Source organism: Mustela lutreola, chromosome 6 (assembly GCF_030435805.1).
Source record: "Mustela lutreola isolate mMusLut2 chromosome 6, mMusLut2.pri, whole genome shotgun sequence".
NCBI lineage: Eukaryota > Metazoa > Chordata > Mammalia > Carnivora > Mustelidae > Mustela > Mustela lutreola.
In genome coordinates this window covers 71518686-71546091 of record NC_081295.1, presented here as the reverse complement: position 1 = coordinate 71546091, position 27406 = coordinate 71518686, and the positions used below count along the sequence as shown (strand labels likewise).

At 38.5% G+C, this 27406-nt stretch overlaps 1 protein-coding gene across 15 annotated transcripts in view; it reads right to left on the bottom strand.

Annotated features, from left to right (window-relative positions):
• The window catches only part of ARHGAP18 (Rho GTPase activating protein 18), a 295486-nt gene that overhangs the window by 92857 nt on the left and 175223 nt on the right, over positions 1–27406 (bottom strand). For 3 of the 15 annotated variants that reach the window (XM_059177588.1, XM_059177586.1, XM_059177589.1), the window contains exons 13-15: positions 15664–15788; positions 11310–11371; positions 8474–9983 (exon numbers count right to left, since the gene is read on the bottom strand). The exons of 5 other annotated variants lie outside the window; for them this stretch is intronic. In XM_059177588.1, coding sequence (XP_059033571.1) covers positions 9892–9983; positions 11310–11371; positions 15664–15788 — 279 coding nt within the window. In that variant the 3' untranslated portion in view covers positions 8474–9891. Of the gene's footprint in view, positions 1–8473; positions 9984–11309; positions 11372–15663; positions 15789–16708; positions 21229–27406 lie in introns of those variants that run through there. 7 more of the 15 variants (XM_059177587.1, XM_059177590.1, XM_059177592.1 and 4 more) reach the window with 7 other exon arrangements.

Sequence of the window (27406 nt, the reverse complement as noted above, 5' to 3'; positions counted from 1 at the left end):
TTTGAGAATCACTCCTATGCCCATGAGTTTATTTGTATGTATTTTTGATATAGGATGTACCAGTTTTAAATATTATGTAACTTTATAGAAAATGACAGATAATCAGGAAACCTCAAGTTGAATGCAAAATAGCTGAAAAGGAATTCCTAAAAAAGGAAATCCTCTTTAGCAATTCCTACACTCAAATCAACAAGTTAAAGGAGATGGAGAGGATCATCATTATTCTAAACACTATCTTCCCAAGGATGGACAATCTATATTTCTAAGGAAGCTGTCTTTATTAAATAATGGCCTCTCAGTTCAAAAGAACTCAAGAACACTTAGATAAACAATATGAAAAAAACAGGAAGATTTCTTGTTTTAAAAAAAAATCAAATTATTCAAACCCAAACTAAGGAAAATATTTCCCACTGGTGATAATGATAACGCTGATGCCAATGACATTTGTATTACTTACTATGGGTCAGGTGCCCTTCTATAATATTTATATTAAATATTTACTACACACTTATTTTCATTTAATACAAAAATGTGATAAATTTAAGTATCCTATGTAAATAGATTAAATATTATAGATCCACATACCTATTTCTATAATAGAGGAACAAAGAATATATAGAGCTACCTTTCCTGATTTTGCGAATTCACAATATATGACACATAATTAGATATAATTACCCACAAAAGGTAAATTAAAGCAGTGAAATACAACTTCTTCAACCATGAAATTAATGAAAGTTAAAGAAAATAGTGGTAGGGAGAAGACATTGAGATTATCAATTGACTGCCATTGATAGAAGTATATAAATAAGTACAACTTTCCTAAAAATCTGTTTGACAATATATACAAGAACCTCAAATATTTTTATACTCTTTTCTCAGTAATCATTTTCCGGCATACTTCTCAGAAATTGACAAAATGAATTACTGTAACAACTGAGCTAACAAATCTGTATATGAGTCAAATTGTTCCAAACCGTTTGCTTTCAACAATTATGAAGAAGGACCAATTAGCTGGTAGATCACAAATAATTTTGGTAAAGATTACAGTGATTTTTTAGCATATAATGAACTTTAAAGGAGTTTTAAAAACTGTATCACTGCTATAACTAAGTTTTAAAATTCTGATTTACATGTGTATGTTAATTTTCTCAATGCCTACATATTTATCTATATATATACATAAATAAAATTGAAAAATAGAATTGAGTTAAATTTATTAAGAGTAAGTTATATCTACCTATTGACAGTTAAGAAAAAACTAAGAACTTTCTCTAAGAACCCCATTTTCAATAAAATTGAAATTTTGTATTTATTAACTATTAATTTGTAATAATTTGTTATTTGATGAACTTTTACTTCAAAATATACTTACTGTGCTGCAGAGAAATGTAATTAATCTATGCCACTGAATATATTACATTAAGGTAAATTTCTAAGGAGGAAGTACAATGGAAATAGGAAAAAAGCAATGATGCAGAATTTCTTGGTATTAACGAAGAGCTTTTATGTATTTTTTTAAAAAACAGATAACTGTATCAAATCACTATGGCATTAAATTTTACCTGAAACATGATAAAGTATTAGAATTCCTTCACAGTTATTTAAGCTTATGATAAAAATTTTAGTTTCCTATGTAAAAATATGTAGTACTTTGTAAAAATCATTTTAGAGGGTGAGTAAAAACTTGAACAGAATTATATATCACTCAACACATTCTGTTTCTCAAAAATTAAGATTTGGAAATGAAGCTTATAACACTTGTCTTCATCTTGTTTCAGATAGCATCATGTTTTCCAATTTATCTAACATATATTTCCCAGGTTTTGCTATACAGATTATAGTGGGCAGAGCAACTACTCTTACTACATGCAGCAACACAGAAAAGCAGTGAGAGAGAGAATGATCTCTTCCAACCAAGGGTATTTTCAAAGAGCTGCTAACATGGGACAAACTCAGTATATCAAATCATCAGCCTCTTGGACACCAGCTTCCAAACAAGCGTATTTTAAAAGCATCTGCTTTAAAGAATCAGACCTATAGATACAGTGAACAAACTGCTGGCTGCTGGCAAGGGCGGGGGGGGTGTAGGTGGGAGAGGGACACAACGGGGGAGGGTGAGTGGGAGACCCAGGCTTCCACTGCTGAAACGAATAACTCATGGGAATAAAAGTAGAGCATAGAGAATACAGTCAGTGATATAACAGCATTCAGTGGTAACAGATGTTAGTGACAGCTATGGTAAGCATAGTATAAGGTGTAGAGATATGGAATCCCTATGCTGTACACATGCAACAAATGTAACACTACATATCAACTATATGAAAAAAATAATGTTAAAACAATCATTGCCTTTCAATTTAGGAAAAAGCCTTACATTTAAAAATCACAAAAACAAAATTAATGGCATCTCTTAAGGACAAACAACGTTCTTAGGGATTTTTTCACATTTATCATGGTCAGTTTTCTTCAAAAGTTACTCAATTATTTTGAGTATTATTTTAGATAATAGGAGGCAAGATGTTCTTGAATTAGCTACAGAAAGAAATATGGATAATATGAAGTATCAGGAATTACATGTGAAAACTATTTTATGATCAAGGCCCTCCCCTCCACTCCGCCCAGACAAAATACGAAAGGAAAAGAAAAAAAAGAAAAGAAAACCGCAATAAACCTTATTGTTTTGACCCTTCCCCAACAATCCCAACTAAATTCATAGCTTCTGGTACATCTTGGCCTATTGCAATGGGCTTCTGTCTTCCCATCATTCCAACACAACTTGCTTTCTAGAAGGTCAGCCAGCCCTGCACGTGTAAACTTCAGCTTTAATGGTTTCTACTTGGTCTTTGTCTGGTTCACTTCTCTCAATTATTTGACATAACTGACCATTTCTTGTGAAGTCTGTTGTCTTCCCTGACCTCTAATTTTTACTCTTCTGGATTGAACCATCCCTTCTAAGTCATCTCTTCTATTTTGCATCCCTGAAGTGGTGGGATACTTCAAAGTTGTTCTTAGTCCTCTCATGGCCCTACATGTCCGCGGGATGATTCCTTCTGCTCCAATGGCTTTAACCATCACCCCCAAGCAAATATGTTTTAAATATATATCTCTCAGGGAAATATTTCTTAAAAGAGGCCTCATTTCTCTTTAAGCTTTTCATACATCTCAAGTTCAACATATCCTCATTGTCTCTCCCTACCACACTCATAATCCTCCTTTCTCTCTTGCCCCAATCCCTTCATTCCAAACCAGTACTTCCCATCCTGGGGTACAATGCAAAATACTATCATCTTCTCCCAAGATTCTTTTTTTTTTTTTTTTAAGATTTTATTCATTTGAAAGAGAGAAAGAACATGAGAGCACAAGCAGAGAGGCTGAGGAAGAAGGAGAAACAGACTCTGCATGGAACAGGGAGTCCATTTGCTGAGAATATGTTCCCTATCACCAGCCCATATTAATGGTATCCACAAATCTAAATATGGTGTTCTGTGGTCATGCATCAGATGATTGATTTTTACATCACTGACATATAAAGCACAGTGTAGCAGATAGCAAGCACTGATACGTTTGGAAAGAAAAGGAGGAAATAGGGAACCAATGGAGAACCTTTTTTTTTTTTTGAACCTTTGAAATATTCCTTATAATAACATTTTCTAAGGAACTCATGGTATATTTTAAGGCATTATCTAATAATGTCTAATAATTTAAGAATAAAGAATATTAATCCCTTCCCCATTTTTAACCTGAAGACAAGCTTGAAGATGAAAGAGGCATGTCCTAGAATGTGTTCCCAGGTTCTTGGACAAAAGGTGGTGCATAATCTCTCAATAGTTAATTCTTCCTATTCTCAGAATTTTCTCTTGCCTAAAAGAAACTGGGTGATACAAGCAACCAAAGTTAAGATGCCCTAAGAGTTCTCATATTGAAATGAGAGTTTTAAAGACACATGTAATGATTAAATCACTTCCTTTTTGTGAAAGACTACTCGGGTGAAAGATAGAAAACGTTAACTTATCTGTTCAGAACTGGGCCACTCTCTGCGACTGTCCTTATGCCCTTCAGTCCAGGGTTAAGTTCTTTGTTCACTTTGGCCCTGGCTGAAGGGGAATGGGACTTAAGGTAGAGATCACACGAAAGCCGCCATTTTGTAAAAGCTATAGGAGATGCCACAAGAACTGAGATGTTCACATGCAACAAGGGGTGAACATCAAAAGAAGAGTAAAGACAGTGGAGAGTAGACTGCTTTCTCTGAAGCTTATAAGAGTTCCTTTGGTTGAGAAATCAAGACTTGAAATCTCAAGATAAAAAGCTCGCTTTTGACAACGTCAGTGAGTACTGGCTTTCTCTGGAAATACCAGAGAAGTGGCTTTTCTGGCAACCAATCTGTTTTTCTTATTACCGTACGCAGCTATGTGTGAAAATAGCTCATGAAACCCTTCTCAGAAATATTAAGGAGTTTAAGAAATAGATACATGGAGGGAGAGGAATTCTAATGTTTTATGTAATACCCTTTGTATCAGAGACAAGTTACACCATGTAATGCTTCAGGTTAGAAGTGAAAAAGAAGCTGGATGCCAAGTCCAGATTCTAAGATGTCAGGCCAAGTGAAATGGAAGGAAAATTACTATTGCTCGATTAACTATAAAATTTGAGAAATCACAAATTCAGAAAAAGCAAAACAGTGGAGTGGGACCTCTGTCAGCAGGAGCAGCTAACACCAACTGCAGATGCCCAGGATTATCCTTTGGGCAAGCAAGGTATCAGGTAAGAAAAGAAACTAGGTAAGAATTTGTTTTCTTCTGGGACCTGGCCTAAGGGGAAAGGATTCTCTCTGCATCTCAAACCAGTTTGTTTTCCTCTTGGACTTCCTGGTCCGAGATGCAGAGAGAATTCGGTCTCCCAGACCAGGTTACTTTAAATGAGACAAGTTCTATTTAAAATTGCTTTCACCTTTAACTAGAGAAAACTTATTATGGAATTACTTTTTGCCCTTTACAGTATCACAGATACCCTGACAAAATATTACAGCCAGTGATTTCTAGGTGGAAAAGTAATGTGGCTTTGAAGCCAACATCCCCGAATGAGATAGCAAATTATATTGTATCTGATAATACTGATTGCTATACTCCTAATAAAACTAGTCATGCTGCTGGGCCCACTGGGCCCTTTATATGAATTGATTCTGTAAGCTGCCAAGAAGTAAATATTCCTATTATTTTCATTACACAAAGTAGAAAACGAGACCTAAGTGACTTATCTTAGGTCACATTAGCTAACCCAGGTGGTCTGGCTCCAGTACCCATGTCACCTCTTAATGTATTATATAATTGCATAAATTCCAAAAACTATTTAGCCCAGCATTCAAGGCCCTCAGTACACCACCTGCTTCTGCTAGCTAATGTCGCATTTGTTTGCTCCCTTGCGTCGCAGAATTTTAAGATTTGTCCCATACTCACTCTTGGATTTCTCTCTCATTCTCTCTCAACCTGGCTATAATCTGTCTTCCACCCTATCACTTTACTGAAACTGCTCATCAAGTTGGCAGTGACCTCTACATAGTAAATCCAGGGGGTCAATTCCCAGCCATCTCCTCAGGTCAGTTGTAAGTAGGATCTGACGTGACAATTTCTCTCCTCTGTTTGGTTGCCTTTCTTCTCTTGGTCACTGGTACCTCACAATCTCTTCATTATCTCAAAGGTCATTTCTTTTCAGTGTCTTTGCTGGTTCCTTCTCCTCTTCCTAACCTCTAACATCAGACATCTCCAAGGCTCACCTCTTGGTGATTTTCTTTACTATGTCCACATTTTCTCCCTTGGTGATCTCAGGCAGGCTCATGGTTAAAGTTAAAAGTCCATGTAGATGCCACTGACCCCTGCCCAGACCACTTTCCTACCATCTGCACAAATAACTGCTTATTCAACATTGCCACTTGGATGCCCAACAGGCATCTCAAATTCAACACACCCATGATGGAACTCCTGAATCCTGACTCCCTCAGAATACCCAATTTGTCTTCATCTTCCCTATTTCTGTTTTGGAAGCTCCATACTTCCAATTGCTCAAGTAAAAAATGTTGTGAATTGTCTTGATTCACAATGCATTTTCTTTCTCTCATACCAGAAACCCTACAGACTCAACCTTTAATAAAACTATATCCAGAATCTGACCACCACTTATCACTCCATAGCTAGTACCCTTACCAATGGTGCCCGGTTTCATTCTCAACAATGTCTTAAACAATGAATTATAGTTGTCCTAGCACAAAGTGTTGATCTCATCACCCATCCCTATCCCAATGTCACCTCTCTGATCTCATCCATTAATCTTCCTTGCTTCACTCCACTCCAGCCCTACTGGTACCCTTGCTAACCTTCAGTAAGCCAAGACGACAACTGCTTTGGGGCCTTTGTTCTAGTTATTCCCTCTGTCTAGAATGCTCGACTCCCAGATCACCACATGACAATTTTCTCACTTCCTTCAAGTCTTTACTAAAGGTTCAATGAGAGACGGTTTACTCCAACAGGGAACCTTTCCCTCCACTTGGAATCTCTCTGCATCTCAAACCAGTTTGTTTTCATCTGTTCATCTCTTGTCTGTATCTACTCCACTTATATCCTTCCAACATATTAGATAATTCTGCCTATTAATTCATTTTTACTTATTATTTTGTTCACTGATGTATCTCAAGGGTAGAACATATCTGGCACATATCTGTAAATGCCCAGCAAATGCTTGCTGAATGAAGAAACAACCACATACACACTAACGACAGATGTCACTATGCCTTCTTAATCTTTTTTTCTTTGCTGGTTCATGGTCTTTCCTCTTGTCTTGATCCTTCCGCTTGAGATAATCGTCAAAATGTCTCATCTTTGGTTCAAAAAAAAAATCCCTCACCTCTCTCCCTCCCCATTCACAGGTTAAGAATAGAAGCAGACTAATAAATGTAACACAGAAACTCTTAAATATTACTTACAATTTTCCAAAAACAGTGATTAAACTGAGAGATCCGTGATGTTCCTACCGAACTGCCTTTAAATGCCTGGCACTGAGTCTCAACCATTTACCTCTGAACTCGGGTTCACTTGTAAACTTCCCAAAGTTTAGATGCAAAGGAATCCCTGACCAATACTGCCACCTACCGATCAAGAGGATGAGCAATCAGTATGAGAGAGAACATGAAATCCAGTTTAACAAAAATTAGGAAAAGAAAATCATGAAAAAGTTCATGAAGTCAGTAAAATAAATCGCTTTTCCCAAAGAGTGCTAGCAGGGAGTCTATGTTGAACTCTACAGCAGCAGTGAATAAAGATTATAAATAATTATAACCCATTTCAGAAAAGAGGAAACATCTTTGAGATATTAACAGGGCAACGCATCTTCTATCATAAACGAGCTCTTCAACTTTTCAACAGTAACTCTCTTAAGAATTAAAATGTCTGAAACTCTTAACAAATATATTTGTTGCTTTTATGGTTTCTCACATACAAACAAAAATTAATCCACCACAAGATTTAAAGTTCATTAAGAAAAAAAAATTAATAGAAAAAACATTTGGGTTAATTCCAGGCTATTTATATTTGAAGCTCTACACTAATAAGTTTCTCCTCTTTAGAAATGTAGAGAGACCTCTTTCTTGATTGTGTAAAAGCAACATTGTTCAAGATCAAGGATTATGGATCATGAGTTCTAGGGACTTAAAATGTAATGGCATCTTTGTATTTATTTACCAAAATCTGGCATTCTTTTCATCATCAAAAGCCTCTGTGTCTGCCCCCACCCCACCACTGCCATCACCAATACACATACTGGGGGAATAGAAAATGGTAAAAAGTTAGTTGACATATGCTTTAGAAAATCATTTATCTAAGAATTTTTTTTTTTTAAATTTTATTCATTTATCAGAGAGAGAGAGGGGAGAGAGCGAGCACAGGCAGACAGAAAGGCAGGCAGAGGCAGAGGGAGAAGCAGGCTCCCCGCCGAGCAAGAAGCCTGATGTGGGACTCGATCCCGGGACGCCGGGATCATGACCCGAGCCGAAGGCAGCTGCTTAACCAACTGAGCCACCCAGGCGTCCCAAAAGTCATTTATCTAAATCATTATATTCACTCTTCTTTTTTTGAAGTTGTGCAACCCTATAATGTATTAAGCAGTTAATTTCATGTTTATATCATTCATTGCTTTCATTAACTTAAACTATTACTAAAACATTTTAGGAAATTAATATATATTGTCAAAATCAAAAACAGAAGACAATGTGTTTTTGAAAAATCCTAAAGAACAAAAGTTTGCCTAAGGAAAAAACTAAGGCGGGAAACAGTTTTTTATCTTGCACATGTCTTCCCAATTTAAACATCACACAGGAGCAACAGGAACAATAAATGAAGTGGCTTTTAACAAAAACACAAATACAAACAAAAATGTGGTACATTCATAAACATAGAGGATTAAAAGTAATAATTCCAAGAGAAGATACTTTAGAAAAATGCTTTTAATTATAAAATTTTTTTAAATAAAAAAGCAATGGCACAAATCACAACAATGTTATTTAAGTGATCATATCCACAGGCTGCTCCTATAATTACAGGCTAAAAATTTACGACTGTTCTCATTAACAGCATTTTCCCTCCTAACTGGAATGACATCAAGAGCTTCCGAGAATGTGTAATTTTCCCTAAAATACTACTAAAAGTATCATAAACACAGTGTGTGCAACACTCATTTACATCACCTTTTATTTACTACACGCTAAACTCATAAAATATTGAACATTTCTCACTTCTTTTCTCTTATTTACGGTTCAGAGGCTCATCTCTTGTCACAATATGGTTTGTGCATTAAAATCCCTGGGAATAGTACTTTCCACAGCATTTTAATAAATTTACTCTGATTATCTAAAGTACACAAACAAAAACTTGTTCATATGACTGTGTCATACCCAGAAAAAAATAATGCTTCCTGCAGCCTTCTTTAGGAATTAAAAAGAAAAAAATAATCCCTCTTTCAGTAGAATGCATTCTTAATCATTTCCGGATTATACTATCATGCATATTTATACGAATAGGACCATAGGTAAAGCCAGCTAAGACTTCATAAATTTCACTTAGGAGAACACAGCATACATGAAGTGATTTGGCTTTCACTCTTTTGTTACCCATAATCCAGTTATTCCACATGGATATATTTTATTTATTCTTCATATAGAAGTATTTAAGAGTTCCGTAATGGCGTTTCTGACAGTTTGATTTGCTTGATCGCAGATACGGTTCTGCACACATACGTCAGATGAACTGAAAACAATGCAAATCACTTCATGCGATACAGCAGGGAGAAGTGGGATGTTATTGTTTGAACAAATGATTCAAAGGGAGGAATATTAATATCCGATGGTGACAGGAATACTGTTGCATTCGGTCTATTTTAAGATGCATTGTCTTCACGACTTGCCAAATACCTGGTATTTGTGATCTTTTCGGTTAAAAAGCAAACCTAGTTGGGGAAAGGCAGACGTGAGGAGGAGAAAAAGGAGAGGAAGCATGTATTACCATGTATATGATTTTAGGGAAAAAAAAAAAAAGTGAGAGGGAAGAGAGTATGTTTTCACCTAAAACAAACTGTCATATCCGGGTACCTTTCACAGAGTCTAAGAGCCGCCAAGCTAATTAACCCCTTTTCCTCTGACTCTAGAGATCTTTTGTTTGCTCATCGTATTATTAATGAATGTAATTCTGGCAGCAACACAAATCTGTAACTTCTTAAGGTTCAGAGTGTCACTATTCGTCCGTTGGGTACATGTGAACAATAGAAGAGTCCTGCCCTTTCTTTTATTTGCTCGCTTGCCCCAGCAAGGAGCCTCGGGAGGTCCTCGTGGTTCTCTGCAGCTTCAGTCTCCTACGATGGCTTAGACTTGATGACCCACTCGGCATTGGGGTTGAGCTGATACAAGTCCTTCATGTAAGTGTCGTCGTCAAGGCAGCGTTCTCCTATCAAAGAGACACTGGATGAGGCAGAAACGGTGCAGAGGCTGGGATGCAATATTAAACTTACTCCTCATGGCTTAACTCTGAAATCCTAGACTTCAAAATAGGTCTCATCCTTTCCCATCTCCCAGAACATTATAAGACTTGGTCAAAATACTGCAAAAGTCAGTTTCATAGGCTTTCTCTAAAGGAATGGGTTTCGAATTAATTTAGGAAGTTGAAAATACTTTGTGTGAAGGGCTTATGCACCTTTATTAAGAGCGGCAACAGTCTGGGGTCTAAGTAAGAAACAATACTTCATTCCCAATATCTAAGAGTAAAAATGCAAGATCAAATAAATATATATACGTGTGTGTGTGTGTGTGTGTGTGTGTGTATTTAAATAAACTTTGCTAACAGAGTTGACATTTCCAGGCTTCTAACAGAGTTGCAGTTTATTTTTTATTTATTTTTTTATTGACATATAATGTATTATTAGCCCCAGGGGTACAGGTCTGTGAATCGCCAGGTTTACACACTTCACAGCACTCACCGGCAGTTTATTTTAAGAGTAAGCCTTCATATGCCCATGTTCAAGTTTCAGTATTTACTAACACTTTTGTGTCCCAGGCAACAACTCCACAAAACTTAAAATCTTAAAATATTTTCAATTATTATTTTGAATTAAACACTATTTCATTTATTTAAGTTTCATCTGTACCATTTTCAAGGCCCAAAATAAAGAGAAAATATTACTTCAAATTTTAATAGAGGTGAGTACAACAGACTGGTAACTGGAAATGGGCATCTGAAATACAAGGCATGGTAAGAATCAATCCATTCATTCTATTTCTATTCCCGAAGTTACCAATGTGCTTGTATTCGTATGTGTGTATATCTGTGTTGGTCTTTGTGCGAGTGTGCGTTATTTAGAAGGCAATCAACAGTGGCAAAAATAACTTCTGCTTTCACTAAAAATATCTAGTACTGAGCCATAATAAAAATGTAATCCTAGCCTTAAATAAGCTCAGCTACTTCCTTTATTAAGATGTGATGTAAGCATATAAAAAAGAAAGAACTTTTGAAAAAGTTCATTACCATTCTAGAAGCTCCTACTATTTTAAGGCAATTTGCCCTTGCTGAGGTTTAACACAGATGGGCATTTGTATGGAGGAGCTCATATAGAGTTTGAAAAGTCGGACCACTGAACAAATCCAGAAAATTCATCGACTATCTAAAGCATGCTATATTTAGCTTCTGATTTTTTTTTTCTCTTCAAAGATATAAATAATAACCATTGGCAATGTCAAATCAGCATATGTAACACAGAGAGAAACAAAATGTGCTTACCAATATTTCCTCCAATTTCATACAAAAAAATTTCTCCTTTCTTAAGAGTCTGGGCAATCCCACTATTAGGGACAAAACAAACTGATTAGTTGTATCATCAAGCAGCTTGCAAGTAAATCACTTTAATGTGCTTGGGGAATTCTGGCTTGTATGGGAAATTCATAAGTTAGACACACTGTAATTATCTAACGTTTGTATTTTCCCATCTGTTAAGTGTGCCAAATAGGTAATAAAAATGTCACACCTGTAAATTAAAATAAACAAATGGACTCATACATTTGAGTGCAAAATAATACATCAGCATCTAAATTTGTAAAATCAAAAAGAAAAGTAACATAATGTTGTAGCTGCCAATAAAATTATCAATTTGAGGGCGCCTGGGTGGCTCAGTGGGTTAAGCTGCTGCCTTCGGCTCAGGTCATGATCTCAGGGTCCTGGGATCGAGCCCCGCATCGGGCTCTCTGCTCAGCAGGGAGCCTGCTTCCCTCTCTCTCTCTCTCTCTCTCTGCCTGCCTCTCTGCCTATCTGTGATCTCTCTCTGTCAAATAAATAAATAAAATCTTAAAAAAAAAAAATTATCAATTTGATCAACTACCTTGCATAGGGGCCAGAAAGAGCCCCTAAAACTACAAAAAGTAATATTTCCACCTCGGTTTTCACACTGCATTTATTCAGTAAGTATTTATCATGGGTTTGCTGACCACTGCCCCAGTGTACAAGATGAATGTAAAGAATAGGACCTGGCTCAGAACCCTTCCGGTGCCGGCCATTCAGGTACAGGGGTTCCACATACTCAAAGTAGGAAGCAAACAGTCACTTTGAAGGTTTTATAAGGAAGAGATGCATTTACAGAGTTACGATCTTCAAAGAATAAACTCTTCTAGAACTTTGGGTTCAAATAATAAAAATCAGTAAAATTCAGTGGTTTTCAAAATGCTGTATACAAATTACCTGAGAAACCTGCTAAAAATTCAGACCCAGAGCTCTAGAAACTGATTTTGTATGTCTAGATCAAGCCAAAGAATCATCTTTTCAAATGCTCGTAGGCAGACTGTGATGCACAGAAGGGTTTGTGAACCACTTCTGTAAGGCCCCGAAGACCTGGAACTGTGAAGGGAAAAGCAGATCTGACTTTTATTCAAACCATTACATATGGCACAGTAAAAGCTCTCCTAACCCACCGATCCCATGACTCTTCCAGGTTATCCAACTCAACTACTCTGCTGTCTGGAACATGATAGACACTTGGGGCTGCACACGCCCCCATAGTTAAAAGCCACCTGCCGAGTTGTATGCTAACCAAGAGACAGCTCCCTTTATTCCAAACCGGTGTATGCTTGTTTTTAAAATTAAATAATAATTATTTTATTTGTAATATGGCACATAATGCAATAAACTTTGAATATAAAAAGAGTGATTATTTCTAAGAAAAGTAAGCTGAATGTTTTGGGAGACTTGTGTGGGGGGTAGAAATGAATTAAATATTGCTCTCAGATTATTTCTCCAGTATCTGTGCTCTTGTTCTACTTTAAACACACACACACACACACACAAAAAAAAAAAAAACAAAAAAAAAAACAAAAAAAAACTGGATTTCCTGGGAAATACAAGCTTTGCATAATGCTAATGAACAAATCCATAATTAAAGAAATGGCAATAGCCTTTTTAAAAACTGGTGAGTAAATGTGAAATTTATTATATATTCACTTTATGTCATTCATGTGTTCTTGTCTTTGGTGGAGAAAGTAGGGGAGGGAAAGGATGAGGGACGGAGGGCTTCCAACTGCCCCTGGGCTGATGGAATGTGAGTGGGGGGAAGAAGAGAATGTGGTGGGAGAGAACATTATATATAAACACTTATGGAGAACTTCACTTATATGGCCCAAATAGATAGTGCTAATGCACTTCATGGTCATTTTCCTGGTTCATTATGACAAGATTATAATGCAAGTCCTGTTATGGTGCACTCTTACAAATAAAAAGCTTGAGACTTAAAGAGATTATAAATCTAGCTTAAAAAGAACCAGGAAAAGCTGGGGCACCTGGGTGGCTTAGTGGGTTAAAGCCTCTGCCTTCAGCTCAGGTCATGATCCCAGAGTCCTGGGATCCAGCCCTGCATTGGGCTCTCTGCTCGGAAGAGAGCCTGCTTCCCTTCCTCTCTCTCTGCCTGCCTCTCTGCCTACTTGTGATCTCTGTCTGTCAAATAAATAATAAATATAATCTTTGAAAGAAAGAAAGAAAGAGGAAAAGCTAAAATCCAGAAAAGCTGGATCCAAATCCTCTGCCTTCAGCATCCCCAAGCATAGAGAAAGGAGCTGAGGAATGTTTGGGGGTGGGGTGTAAACAGTGGATAGAGAGGTTTACCAGATTTCCCTCTGGGTAGAGCAGGATAGGGCAAAGGGAGGAGGTAGAAAAACAGATTCCATTCCAGGGGGCAGCAAATGCTTACTTAATAACAGCACCCTGAGCAGAAAATCTAAATATGCAGAGGACAATTGTCACAAACCTGGTGCTTTCTACAGCAATCATGCTATACCCTAAATATTATAGTCACAGTCGACTCCATAGTCACCTCTTCCATCATCCGCAAGGACAGCAATAAACGTAGACTCAACTGAACACTTGGGTCCTTAGAGCAAATGCTGTGTAAATTAACTATATCTAGGCTGAAAGACCTGCTTAGGCATCTGAAGTCCGGCCAGACGATCTTCAGGTAAGAAGATCTGGGAGAAAATGGGCAGTCATCCCTGGTGAGCAGATTGGCAAGAGTTGGTATCTACTATGTCACAGCAGGAAGCAGAGAGGAAGTGGATTGATTTCATGAAGCAGAGACACCCTTTAGGGAGCAAAGACCTGTAACTGCTTCAGGGCTTTATTTCCTAAAATTCCATCTCCTCTGAGACTCTGCTCCAATGGCCCCAGATCCGTGACGTTTGCTAGACCCTGGCTTGTAAGGAGGGTGTTTAAAGGGCAGCCTTTGGTATTGGAAACCACCACACATTTGGAATTTAGCACCACCACCTATCAAATGCATGACCTTGCAAAGTCTCGGTTTTCTTCTCAGTAAAACAGGAGTAGTACTAGTGCTTACTTCGCAGTACTGTTGAGAGGGGAGTTGGTGCTGGCTTACCGAAAGCTCAGATACGACCAATAAGCTTCTTTTCTATTTCCCCACCATCTGTTACTGCTCAGGCTCATCTCTTCTCCCAATTTATAAACCCTGAGGGAAGAGACTTTAAAATACATCTTTATACCCCTTCTGACATCTAGCAGAGGACCTTAAACAGAGCAGAGGCATATTAAATACTCATGGTACTGTATTCACACTGGAGAGGTTTTGGCAGAAAACTTCACTGATGTCCTTGAACATTACAATGCAGACGTGACATTCTATAGAAGACTAATTCATAAGCTAAGAGGCCAGTGCCCCACATATCCCTTTTGAAAAGTTTAGATTAATTTTCAATGAGCAGAAATGAGGGGAGAAATCATTAAGATAATAACTCCAGTTTAAAAAATAATAAGAATTACTAGTTTCCGATGTAGTATAACACCCAGTGCTCCATGCAATATGTACTGCATGGAGACTAACATAGCATGATAAAAAAAAAATTAGAAAATAAGAATTAGAAGGATAAAAACTGAAAACCCAATATACTTGTTAAACCTCTAAAATTTAAGAAAAGCTCTTGTAAGATGTCAAAGAAAGCACATGCTCTAATATCATCAGAGGAATGCCAAAGGCTACCAGAAGACTCCTCCTACCCCAGCAGCACCAGAACAGACGAGAAGGCTCGGTTGTCCCTAACAGGGACAGTGTGCTCTGTGTCCAGAAGACCTCAAAGCTCCGGGGACTGCCTGTCCTCTCTTGATTCTTCAGACCTTGCTTTTCAATTTCAGCATCTCTTTCTATTCATTATATTTCAGAAAAAGTTGTATTTTGTTTGTTGGTTTTTATCCCACTGTATCTTATTTAGTGATTTTCCTAACAGTCCCCACAGAGTAACTAACCTCCCGTCCACACCTTCTGGAAAGAATATCGAGTGCTCTCATATGCCAAGCCTATTGCAGGCACAGTGAAGGCAAGCTCGGACAGCCTGAGCCCAACAGGCTCAACTTGCCCACCAACTACCTCACATGAACCCAGCTCATCGTTCCAACTGTCTAATTACTAAGTCTGTTCTTCTTTTCTGTGGGGAAGACAAAACGGTGAAGTACCTCCCATCATCCCTAGTTGTGTGTGTGTGTGCACGCATGTGTGCATGTGCATGTGTGTGTTAGAGGGGGAAGGGAGACCGCGCACGTGAGTGTGTGAGTTATACTATGCAATGATTAAAACAAAACAGGCCTCTACCTTTCTTGGCTGAGAAACCTGGCAAGTACATCACTGGCTTTCAGTTCTTCTGTTAGCTGTATTGCCATGGAAACTTTCGAAAGATGGGGAGCTTGCACTCGAATCACTCCCTCAGGAACGTCAGCCTGCAAAGCAATGATGACACTGGAACAAAGCTGGCAGCAGCTGGGACATGTAGCTCCGTACAAGGCATTATATGGGAAGTGTGCTTAACTGCTACGCATTTCACTTCACTACATAAAAACCTTAACTACTGTATAATGCAATTTGCTAAATTACATCAAACCTCAAATATCCTCTTAATGGTGATAGGGGAACTTTATAATGCCTATGCAGTAATGCTTAATTATTTTTAAAGATGTAAAGAATGACAGCAATAACCATTACTGCCATATTAAGTGCTGATTTCTGAGTATTATCTACTAGAGAGTGCTTCTTCATTTAGCAATTTATGAAATTGAATCAGAAAGAAGTTACTTTGTGTGCTACTGCAATGTATGCATTTAAAAAAAAATCTTCCCATGCACTGACCAAATCTCACAGAAATTTCTTTTATTGAGAGTCCTTGAAAAAAACATGCTTTTCTATCCATCTGTAGCATGTCTGCTTCTGGCTTGGCTATGAGGCTTACACTGTGACCACACACTTTGAACTTCAGATGACCAATTCCAAATCTTATGCCTATAGATGTTAAGAACTGTTTAGGTGTTTGGTGAGATGTCCGTGAAAGACTTTGAGAACTGCAATATCAAAATATCATCTAGGGCATTTGAAATATCAGGTTTAATTAATTCCTAATCATTCCACTACAATAAATAGTAATTTATTATTTACAACTATAGGTCATGAACAGACCTTAGGACAAAGAGCATGCACAAATTCTGCTTAAAGTGAATAATACTATAAAACTCTGTTTCATTAAACTGAAATTTACCAAGTATTGACTGAGAATCAAGCATTGGGCTAGGTCTGCTTACCTGGGAGATAAGTAAGACAGAAGTCTTTTAGTACCCACTATTATTTTGTGCTCACAATACTTTATTTATTTATTTTTGTAATGTACATGATCTTGAATTGCTTTTACCCCTACCCCAACATAAAGCATGGATATACCATGAATAGAATTAAGGTGATTTCTCTCGAAGTTCAATAAGAATAACATGACTTTAGAATCAGATCACATCAAAAGGGAGGTGGCTCTGAGAGAGTTACACTTTCTTCTCAGTAACCTGTGGAATGTAGTGCAGGAGTAACAAAGAAACGATACTCATCCAAGACCACACAAGGAAGTGTGGGATCGTTTAAAACCATGGTTTTGCTCCCCAAAGTGCACAAGCACCTCTTAAATCTGTGGAGACATGGAAGAGGGCCTCACACCCATGTGTGAGACTCTGCTGTCCTCCCCTAAGCCCTCAGGGAAGGGCCACAGGAGCATTCCCTCCAGCCAAAGACCGACAATGCTTTCAGGAATGCCCGCTGGCCATCCTGGTGGAAGAGGGACCCCGTTTCTAACGTCCTTTAACTTCCCTTCCTGGGGGTTATGTGCTCAACCCTATCCCTGAAGGACGTCCCAATCCCAGCCCATTCCCAGACCCCTCAACACCTGCTTCCCTCCCATTCAGCCGGCGCCTGGGCTTGCTTTGCTGACTTTCCATTTTGGGGGCATATATCTTGGTCTGATAACAGTCTAGTCTCTCACCTCTGCCTCTCCCCTACGATGCAAATCTAACTTCCCTTTTTCTTTGATTCTGTGACAATTTATTTTCATTTGTAACACTGAAAAATTAGCTGCTTCTTACAATGGATGGGGCACCTTCAGGTGGTCGTGTGCCATTTTTTTCCTTTCACAAGCCGGTATTAAATCAATGGTGTATCTTCTAACTCGGGGATCACTCTCCATGCCCTGTTGCCTTGGGTTCCATCACTAACCTAGATCCCACTGTGCTCATTCTACCTGCTGGCCTGGTCTCACCTATTTGTTTCTTCCTAGGAGATGGAAAACAAGAAGCTGGCAGAAAACATAAATGTTGGAGCAGGATTGTAATATCAACAGTTGAAGCACCAAGTCTGTGTCCATAAAATCCTAATCCACCTTGTCCACTCAATTAAGATACAATTATTGGTATTTTGGATCCTATTAGTCTATTATTACATTATGGAGGGCCCTGAATGGCAGGCTAGGGTTTGCGGACACCCAAATACTTCACACTCATTTAAGAATGAGAACTACTTAAGTCATAGAACCAGGTTTCCTTACATACACATTTTCTTTGGCAAGAAAAAAAAAAAAAGTGACAAAAACTGTCTCCCATAATTACATCTTCTCCAGCCCTAAAATATCAAAAAGGCAGGCAATTCTAGGTTGACATTTAAAGTGAGGTAAGAGTTGGAGCGCCTGGGTGGCTCAGTCATTAAGCATCTGCCTTCAGCTCAGGTCATGATCCCGGGATCCTGGGATCGAGCCCTGCATTGGGCTTTCTGCTCCATGGGAAGCCTGCCTCTCCGTCTCCCACTTTCCCTGCTTGTGTTCTTTCTCTCACTGTGTCTCTCTCTGTCAAATAAATAAAAATTTTAAAAATCTTTAAAAAAAAATAAAGTGAAGTAAGAGGATAATAATTAAGTTTTTGCATTTAGAATGTCCCCAAGAAATGAGTTACAAAACCCAACTGATCTGGAAAAAATACACTGCCAGAGAATTCAGGGACATGATAACCTATCTCTGCTCCCTGCCTTCCCCCACCACACTGTTCCTGCACTATGTTCTATGGTTTGGATTAAAAAGGCCAACTGAAATTTGCTATGAACACCCAGCATTTCCTATCTTTATGAATGTTCTACTCCTCTCCTGTGATGTCTTCTAGTCCAACTCAAATGTATCAAACTCCATAGAACCTGCCATGATCCACAGAGTCAAAAAGAATTTCCTCCTTCCCCTGAAACTTGCTTATAATGGGATTCTACTACACGACACCTGCATGCTAGTTACATACACACAGCTGAGTCACAGCTGGAGACTCGTCTGTGATGGGATTCTACTACACGACACCTGTATGCTAGTCACATACCACACAGCTGAGTCACAGCTGGAGACTCGTCTGTCATGGGATTCTACTACATGACACGTGCATGCTCGTTACACACCACACAGCTGAGTCACAGCTGGAGACTCGTCTGTAATGGGACTCTACTACACGACACCTGTATGCTAGTCACATACCACACAGCTGAGTCACAGCTGGAGACTCGTCTGTCATGGGATTCTACTACATGACACCTGCATGCTCGTTACACACCACACAGCTGAGTCACAGCTGGAGACTCATCTGTCATGGGATTCTACTACACGACACCTGCATGCTAGTTACACACCACACAGCTGAGTCACAGCTGGAGACTCGTCTGTGATGGGATTCTACTACACGACACCTGCATGCTAGTTACACACCACACAGCTGAGTCACAGCCAGAGCCAGCCAGCAAACATTTATTGAGTAGATGTATTTCTCAAGAATACCTCTAAGACGGCGATGCCAACACGGTAGTTATTTCTCTAGAATAAAATAACATACACCAATGTGTATCTCCTAAACAGCAGAAAAGGCTGCTGTTTAGGAACATTTTCTAAAAGAAACAAGTAGCCTCCATCTATCACATGGTATTTCCTCTCCTACTGAAAAAAGAGAGGAAGGAAGGAATTAAAGGTGTTACAAGAAATACTTCAGTCATGTACTCCCACCCACAGGGAGTCACCAGTCACCTGCTTGAGGATGCTGCCACTTTTCCCACAAGTCCCCCAAGAAGAACTGAAGGCCTCCAGGACTGTGGCCGTGGCCTACAGCTTCTAAGTGAGTTCAGAGATCGTGCTTGAGAGAGCACGACCATGCTTCTCCCTAAAACACCACACTGAGGTCGGCGTAGTGTTGGGGATTACACCCACGTGCACTCCACGTGACCCAGGAATCCAGAGTCTCTCTGATAGGGTTTGGAAGGAATAGGTTCAGGGACAAGCTTCTGAGGACACTCAAGAGTTCTCATGGGTGTGTGACGTGTCATGGGATCGCCGTATCGTGGCTCTTGCCAGCAGATGGGGACAAGCATGGGGGCCAAGTTCCTTCTGGCTGTGAAACTACACTTTCTCACACCTTCCCCTCAGTGAGTAGGGGGTGAAGCTAGGCCAATTCTGGATCAGCTTTAGCCCTTCCCAAACTATGAACTATACTGCTATTTTGACTCCTTTCCCATAGAACTGGAGTATCAGTGCCTGTGGAAACCTTTCCTCTGGGCCAACAATGGCAGAGTGCCTTTCCAGGTTGACTGGCCACATTCCCTGACGACTAAGGAGACTGTTCTAGTGGGGAAGGTGTGTGTGCGATTATGTCTGTGGATGTGGGTTCATGTGAGCATACAGACAGGAATGATTCTTGAGTGTTCATTTCTGTTGTAACGCTATGCCATCCAAATTCTCGCAATAGTGCACACATAGGAGGGTGTGACTCACCTTGAATCTGCCATGCCCTTCACTGTTGGAGAATTGTGTCTAACTGACAGAATGATTAAAGACGGAGAGTTTAGAAGTTGTTTCTGGAAAATTTTCCAGAAATCTTGACAAGGGTGGCCAAATGATATTTGCTAAAGACAATAAACAAGAAATGATGCCAAAACTCCAATTTAAATGGTGTATGACAACCACCATTAAGCATCAGAATCATGCTGTATCAAATACTCTAGCTATTAGTATACTGATTACACTGAGCTGCCAAGCTTTGAAGAGAAACAACATGCTTGATCATTAAGCCACTCTGTTCTTAACTTGAGCTATAGTAATAACTGAATCTGTGAATAGTATAATCTTTGTAAACTTCCTATTTCATTTTTTTTTTTTTAACTTAACAGCTGTGACTCTCTTATTTTTTTAATGTATTTATTTTTGGCGTGCTGGTGAGCTGAAGTTAAGTGATATACAGCAAGACTGGAGAAGAGAAATATTTCACTAACACACCATCAAAATTAGTCACAAAGGATTTTACAACTTGCAAAATAATAATCTCTTATGTGTACAAAAACTGTTATAATGGAGAAAATAATCTCATAGGGTCCTCCGATGTTTTATATATTGAACTAAAGTATATTTTTAAAATAAGATTTTATTTCTTATTATTATTTGGTCAAATAGAAAATGATTTTAGTATTTATTTGTAACATGTAGATGAAATACCACATTGCTTGTATTTTTGCACTCTAGATTAGAAATTCGAGGTCAGACCTTTAAAAGTGATATTATTCCTTCTTTTTGTCATTAAAAGCTAAGTTAAATGTAAAGCTTACATTTTTAATGCTACAGAAAAATCTTTTATCATCAAAAGGGCCAACTGGAAATACAACTTTCTTAAGAAAAAGAATATAACACAGGGATGCCTGGGTGGCTCAGTGGATTAAAGCCTCTGCCTTCGGCTCAGGTCATGATCCCAGGGTCCTGGGATCGAGTCCCGCATCAGGCTCTCTGCTCAGTGGGGAGCCTGCTTTCTCCTCTCTCTGTCTGCCTCTCTGCCTCCTTGTGATTTCTGTCTGTAAAATAAATAAATAAATCTTTAAAAAAAAAAAGAATATAACACATATTTTAGGAAATTAAACAAGGACATTTTAGCAAGGTATCTTAAACTAAAATGGCATATTCATCACCTTAGTCTGATTGGAGATGGAAATATCGAAGGCATTCTCCACTATCTTGAACTGCCTAAGTCCTGATTATAACTGGCTCTTTATCATTCAAATGCTTAAACTTTTATCCAACTCAGATTCAAAGACTTTTAAAGAAGAACCTGAAATAATTTAATTTACAATGAAATTAAGTTGATATTTTTCTCTTTTAATTGGTATTTTTTGCACTATAAAAAAAAATCACAGAATATCTTAAAAAGAAACAAGATTTTGTGCTTGATATTATAATTTGATTTTCCATGTGAGTCCCCAAGTAGATCCAGACACTGTTTCCAGACCTAAAGCAGATGCTTTAAACAATACCTACAATGATGCTCTGAGCTCAGAGCTGTTAAGTGAAACCAGAGATGGAATTCTAGACAGAGTTGTGACCAAAGCCATGCACCTCTAGCTATAAGCAACACAGACTCAACATTACACTGCTGCCAACTCTGGGATTCTTCTGGAGAAGAATGGCAGAAAGCAGCAGCAACAGATTTCTTTTCCATGCCCCAAACCCTAAATGTTAAAATGTTATAAGATCATCTCGGACTTTTAGCAAGTCATGTAAGCTCTCTAAAAATTGAGTTCCTCAACTCATCCTGGGTTAAAACTGAAGTTGACCACAGAGGGAACATTCCCTCCACAAATGAAGGAAAATGTGAGAAACTCGGTTTATTTTGTAAAATCTCTTTCTCATAAATGTACAGCTTCCCAGGGTGCCTGGGTGGTACATCAGTTGAGCGCCCAGCTCTTGGTTTGGGCTCAGGTCATGATCTTGATCTCATGGTGGTGAGATCAAGCCCCATGTTCTGTTCTGTGCTGGGTGCAGTCTGCTTGGGATACTCTCTTCCTCTCCCTCTGACCCTCCTGGTCATGCTCTCTCTCTCTCTCTCAAATAAATAAATGAACCTTTAAAAAAGTACCACTTCCCTTTACTTTGAAAGATGAGCCTGAATGACGGAATGACGGTAGAAAAAATCATACAGATTGAAGTCCACAATGAACTTGAAACCTGCATGATTCAGCAATTTATAACCAGCTGCTCATCAAAGCTACCCTAGACCCTTATTGGGCAGAGATGTGATTTGAGGTAATTATGGGGGAAATGATGGAATGTCTGTGATATCCTTAAAAATACTAAAAGGAAACAAGTTATGGGAGACAGAATGGGATGAGATTAGAAAAACAGGTTTGATCATTGGTGATGGGTTTATGGGGTTCATACACTACTCTGTTTTCATGTATAGATAAGAAAAATTCCATGATACAATTAAATATATGTTTATACACACATACATACCAAATGGTGGGGGATCATACTTACAGTTTTTATACAAGGTTTTGCTCTGAGAGATTCTGACTCAATGGGTTCAGGGAGTGGCCCAGTCATGTTTTATAAAAAATACTTCTACCAATGACTCTATAGCAAACTTTGGATAAGACAGCATTAATCTGGTCTTACACCTCATTTTATAGAGGAAAGAAAGGCCCAGAGAGATAAAATGATTTGTCATTAATGTCTCACTGATGGCAGAGCTAGAACCAGATCCTCAAGCCACACGACTTCTGGTAGATGATGTGGTGTGTATGCATGGGTACACGGGCTTGTGTGTGTGTTTGTATGCGTAATAGCAATCCCAACTGCAAGTTGAAGGCTATCACAAAATGGTTATTTTTTTGTTGTTTTCACCAAGTGCTTCCTCCTGCTGCAATTGATGCGTCTTTAGTACTCAAGAAAGTCACATTTGTATCAAGCAATTAATACACTGTAGTCATTAAAAGCATTTGCCTTATTAAGTAGATTATATCCCTTTCAACCTGGTTCAAACTATTAATTTATCTAGTCAAGCAAGTCTCAAAAGCATGAATCCTGATTATGTATAGTTAGGAATAACAGCCTGCAGAATGCTTTAAAAAATATTACCTTGGTGAATTTTCATGATCTACAATCTCTTGTCTTCAATGCCTGGCAATCTGGCTTCTTCCATCAATAGTTACTGACAATGCTTTGGAGAAAGTCAGAAGTGACCTTTCAAATGCAAAATTCACTGGACCTCTGTCCAATGTTTACCTTCCTCAACCTCTCTCTGGCATGGGGTACTACTAACCAAACTCATTTACCTCCCTGGTCTCCCACCCTGGGCTTCTAAAGACGCTATACTCTTCCACTTTCTCTGACTTATTATGTCTTGCCTCTTTTACCAGCTCCTCTCCCATGGCCCACCACTAAAATATTGGTGTCTGTGGCTTCATGGACAATCTCTATGCTAAGTATCAAAAGCACACCTCCAGCTCTGGCTGCCTTCTGAGCTTCAGGCCCACGTAGCCAAAGTATCACGCCGGCAAGTCAATTACAAATGTCCAAAACTGACTTTCTCATCAAAGCCTGTTCCTTTTCCTTAACACTTTCAAGGATAAAATCACCCAAGTTAAAATCAGTGAGTCATTCTAGATTTCTCCCCATTCTACATTCTTCATATCCACATTTGAAGATCCACATCTGGTGGGTCCTCGTGGCTCGCATTTAACACTGCCTTCCGGTGCCATTGCTGGGTGTTGGCAGGGCCCTGGACTGTTTCAAGCTATCTATTGAACACATGTTAGTAATGGCAGAATACATGTTCACTCTATTACTCCACACTAGCCCAGGACTGGGGTATACACCCTTTTCAGAGTTTTTCTGTCCCCCGTAAGGAAATAGAGGCTAAGAGTAAAGAGACCAGATTTAAGGTCCTCCAGATTTGGTTTCAAATTCCAGCTCCCCACTTCTTATCCAGATAACCTTCAATAAGTTATTTAAGATTGGTGATCCTCACTTTCCTCATCTCTAAAGAATGAGACAATAATACCGTATACTTCAATTAAACTGCTGTAAATATTAAATAAGATGATGTTTGCAAAATGCTTAGCACCATGCCTGACCTCAGGACAATTATCACCCCTTGGGAATATGGCAATATTCATGGATTTGTAGCTTTTCTTTAACATACTAGGAATATCTTCCAATGTCAATATATACATTTATATTTCTGTGATATTTTACTACACAGACATGCTATAAAATATGTAACTGATCGTATCCTTTTGGGACTATTTCTAATTCTGGCCAGAATAAAGAATATGGCAATGAACTTAAGCATAACTCTTTGCACATCGTATTATTCCCTTTGAAGGGATTTTTGAATACAACGAGGAGCATGGTTTTCAGGCCTTGGCCAGATGCTAACTGCTCTCCGGAGGGATCCTACCAATTTATGCACTCCCATCAGCAATGAAATTAGCTGGCATCTCCCATGTAACCTCCTATTTTTCAGTGCTCCAAACTTTCCTTCATCTGATAGCGCAGCAATTTTTAAATTTTAAAATGCAAATATAAAAATTTTTAATTTTAAAATGCGCCTGGATGGCTCAGTCGGTTAAGCACCTGCCTTCGGCTCATGTCATGATCCCAAGGTCAGGGGATCGAGTCCGGCATCAGGCAGCTTGCTCAGGAGAAGCCTGTTTCTCCCTCTGCCTGCTGCTCCCCCTGCTTGTGGGCTTGCTCTCTCTCTCTCTCTCTGACAAATAAATAAATAAAACCCTTAAAAATGCAAGAAATAATCCTGTAGCTCCTAGGGTCAAGACTTGCCTCAACATAGAAGCCTGCCTCCCCCTAGAGACCCACTCTGGCCTTCCTTCTGCCCCTGTCACTCCATGCACCTCAATGGCCCCTATGACCTCATTTTCCCACCAAACACCCTCAAACATCCCTACTTTCTTTTCTAATACAAATCTCACACTCAACACACCCTAATTGAAGGAGCAACTCTGTCCTTCCAATTTCTTGAGCCAAAAACCTTGGAGCCACTTTTTACTTCTTTCTCTTACAACTTGTATCATTTCCACTTGAAGGAATTCCAATGGCTCTAACTTCAAAAGACACAGAACCTGAACACGTCGCCTCCACTGCTAATATCCTGGTCTCACTTGGTTTAAGACATTAAGAATATCCTGGTCCCTCCTCTTTTATGGTCTCCCCATCTATGCTGGCTCTCCTAGAGTCTATTCTCAACCCAGTAGTCTAAGGGAGCATTTTAAAACATAGATTTTCAAACCCTTGCTCAAATCTTGCAATGGTCCCACTTCGCTCAGGATCAATTCAAATTCCTAAAAGATGGCCTACAAACACTACATCCCTATGTAATTCATTGGTCCATGGTCCCTGTGATTTCATCTCATACTCCCGCCTCCCTTGCCAGCTCCACTCGGGTCACAGAGCACTCCTTGCTGGTCCTCAAATACCCTAAGCAAGCTTCTGCAAGCTTCAAAGGCTTTGGACAGACTACTCCTTCTGTGCTTCCTGAGAAAAACATCTAACACAGCTCTCTATCCCTCCTTCATGTCTTCATACAAATGATACCTAGACTACCCAACTGAATATTGCAAGGGGCTCCTTCTCTCAATCTTCTTTGTTTGTGCTATCTTTATTATTTTAGAGCACTTACCACATACTAACATACTAGGTAATTTACTCATCAATTCTTAGTTACAGAATTTAAGCTGCACAAGAACAGCAGTATTCATCTATTTAGTTTAATAACACCTTTCAGGTGCCTAGAGCAGTGCCTGGCACATGATAGTCATACACTAAATAGCTGTTTAGCAAATGAATAAAATATCCCAGGAAGTCTTGTGCTCCATAATTTCATGCTACATATTCAAAGGATTTGGGGGGCAGCAGGAGTAAGGAAACACAAACTACCAAGACAGAATGGGATTGGGCAGCTAATCAACAAAGTAGATGGCCCATGTTCCATCCAATAACATCATTGTTTTTCTATAATCGCTTTCTGTGCATTGTTATTCTCCCTAACAAAATGACAGTACCTTGAACAAAATTATGGCAAGTGACTAAAATTTTTCAACCAAAATGACAGGTCTAATGAACCACCATCATAGGTCATGATTACCTAGGGGCTACCATTCTGTCAGGAGGCCTCCTCAGCCAATGAGACTTCTCTATTCAATTTGCTGCTTACATAATACCTACACGTTCTTCACACCTCAGTTCTGCTTCCCAGGGAAGCCTCTCTCATGCCCACTCCCTATTTTGTAGTCCAGGGTACCCCAGGCTACAGGACTTACTCCCTGAGTAATACTTAATACATGAGTAAATCCAGGTTTAAATTCCAGGCCTTAAAATGGCAATGTGGCCTCTAACTAGTACAGAAATAATTCTCAGACCAAGTCTTATCTAATTAACTCAAAGTACAAACTAATGAAATCCAAGTTAACACTAATTCTCTGTAGATAACAAAATCATGTCAAACGTCTCATATCCAAAATACAATTTTTTTAATTATTCTGTCTATGGTTTCATTATTTAAAAGTACAGCAGCATAAATGTTTCCTCAGATAGATAATGTACCTCAGAGAATCATGTTATAAAAGACAGGGCTATAAAGTCACCTAAGTTAATATGAATAAGCAGAGCTACAAAGCAAGATGACACATATGTATAATGGTTTTAGAAGAAATAAACTGTTCTAAGTTAAACAAAAATGGTACACCAAAAATCCTTTCTAACCCATGACAATACCAAGCCCTTTCTCAAAAAAATATAACACAATTTAAAATTCCCCTTTATTAAACTTTATGTTCTTAAAGGTACTTAAAATGAACCAAAAATATTCATGCCAAAAGTACATTATTTTGTAATGGTGAGAATCATAATATAGAATATGTATATATATAAGAAACATATCTATCCACATTTAAAGAATATGTATTTATAGTTATAGATATATAGACATATTTATATTTATATTCTATATTTATAGAATGTATATATTTTTAAGTTATAAATTATTATATATATATTTTTTGTACAATTACTAGTTTTCTAAGTAGGCCAAAGCCAAAAAAACCCAAAAATCAAAAAACAAAAACCACAAGCTGATAACTGCACTTCCACATTATTCCACAAGATGTCAGCATGTAACCGGATAACCTCAATGGTGGTGTGGCTAGAGGGGGTTGTCTCCACCATAAACAGAACAATAGA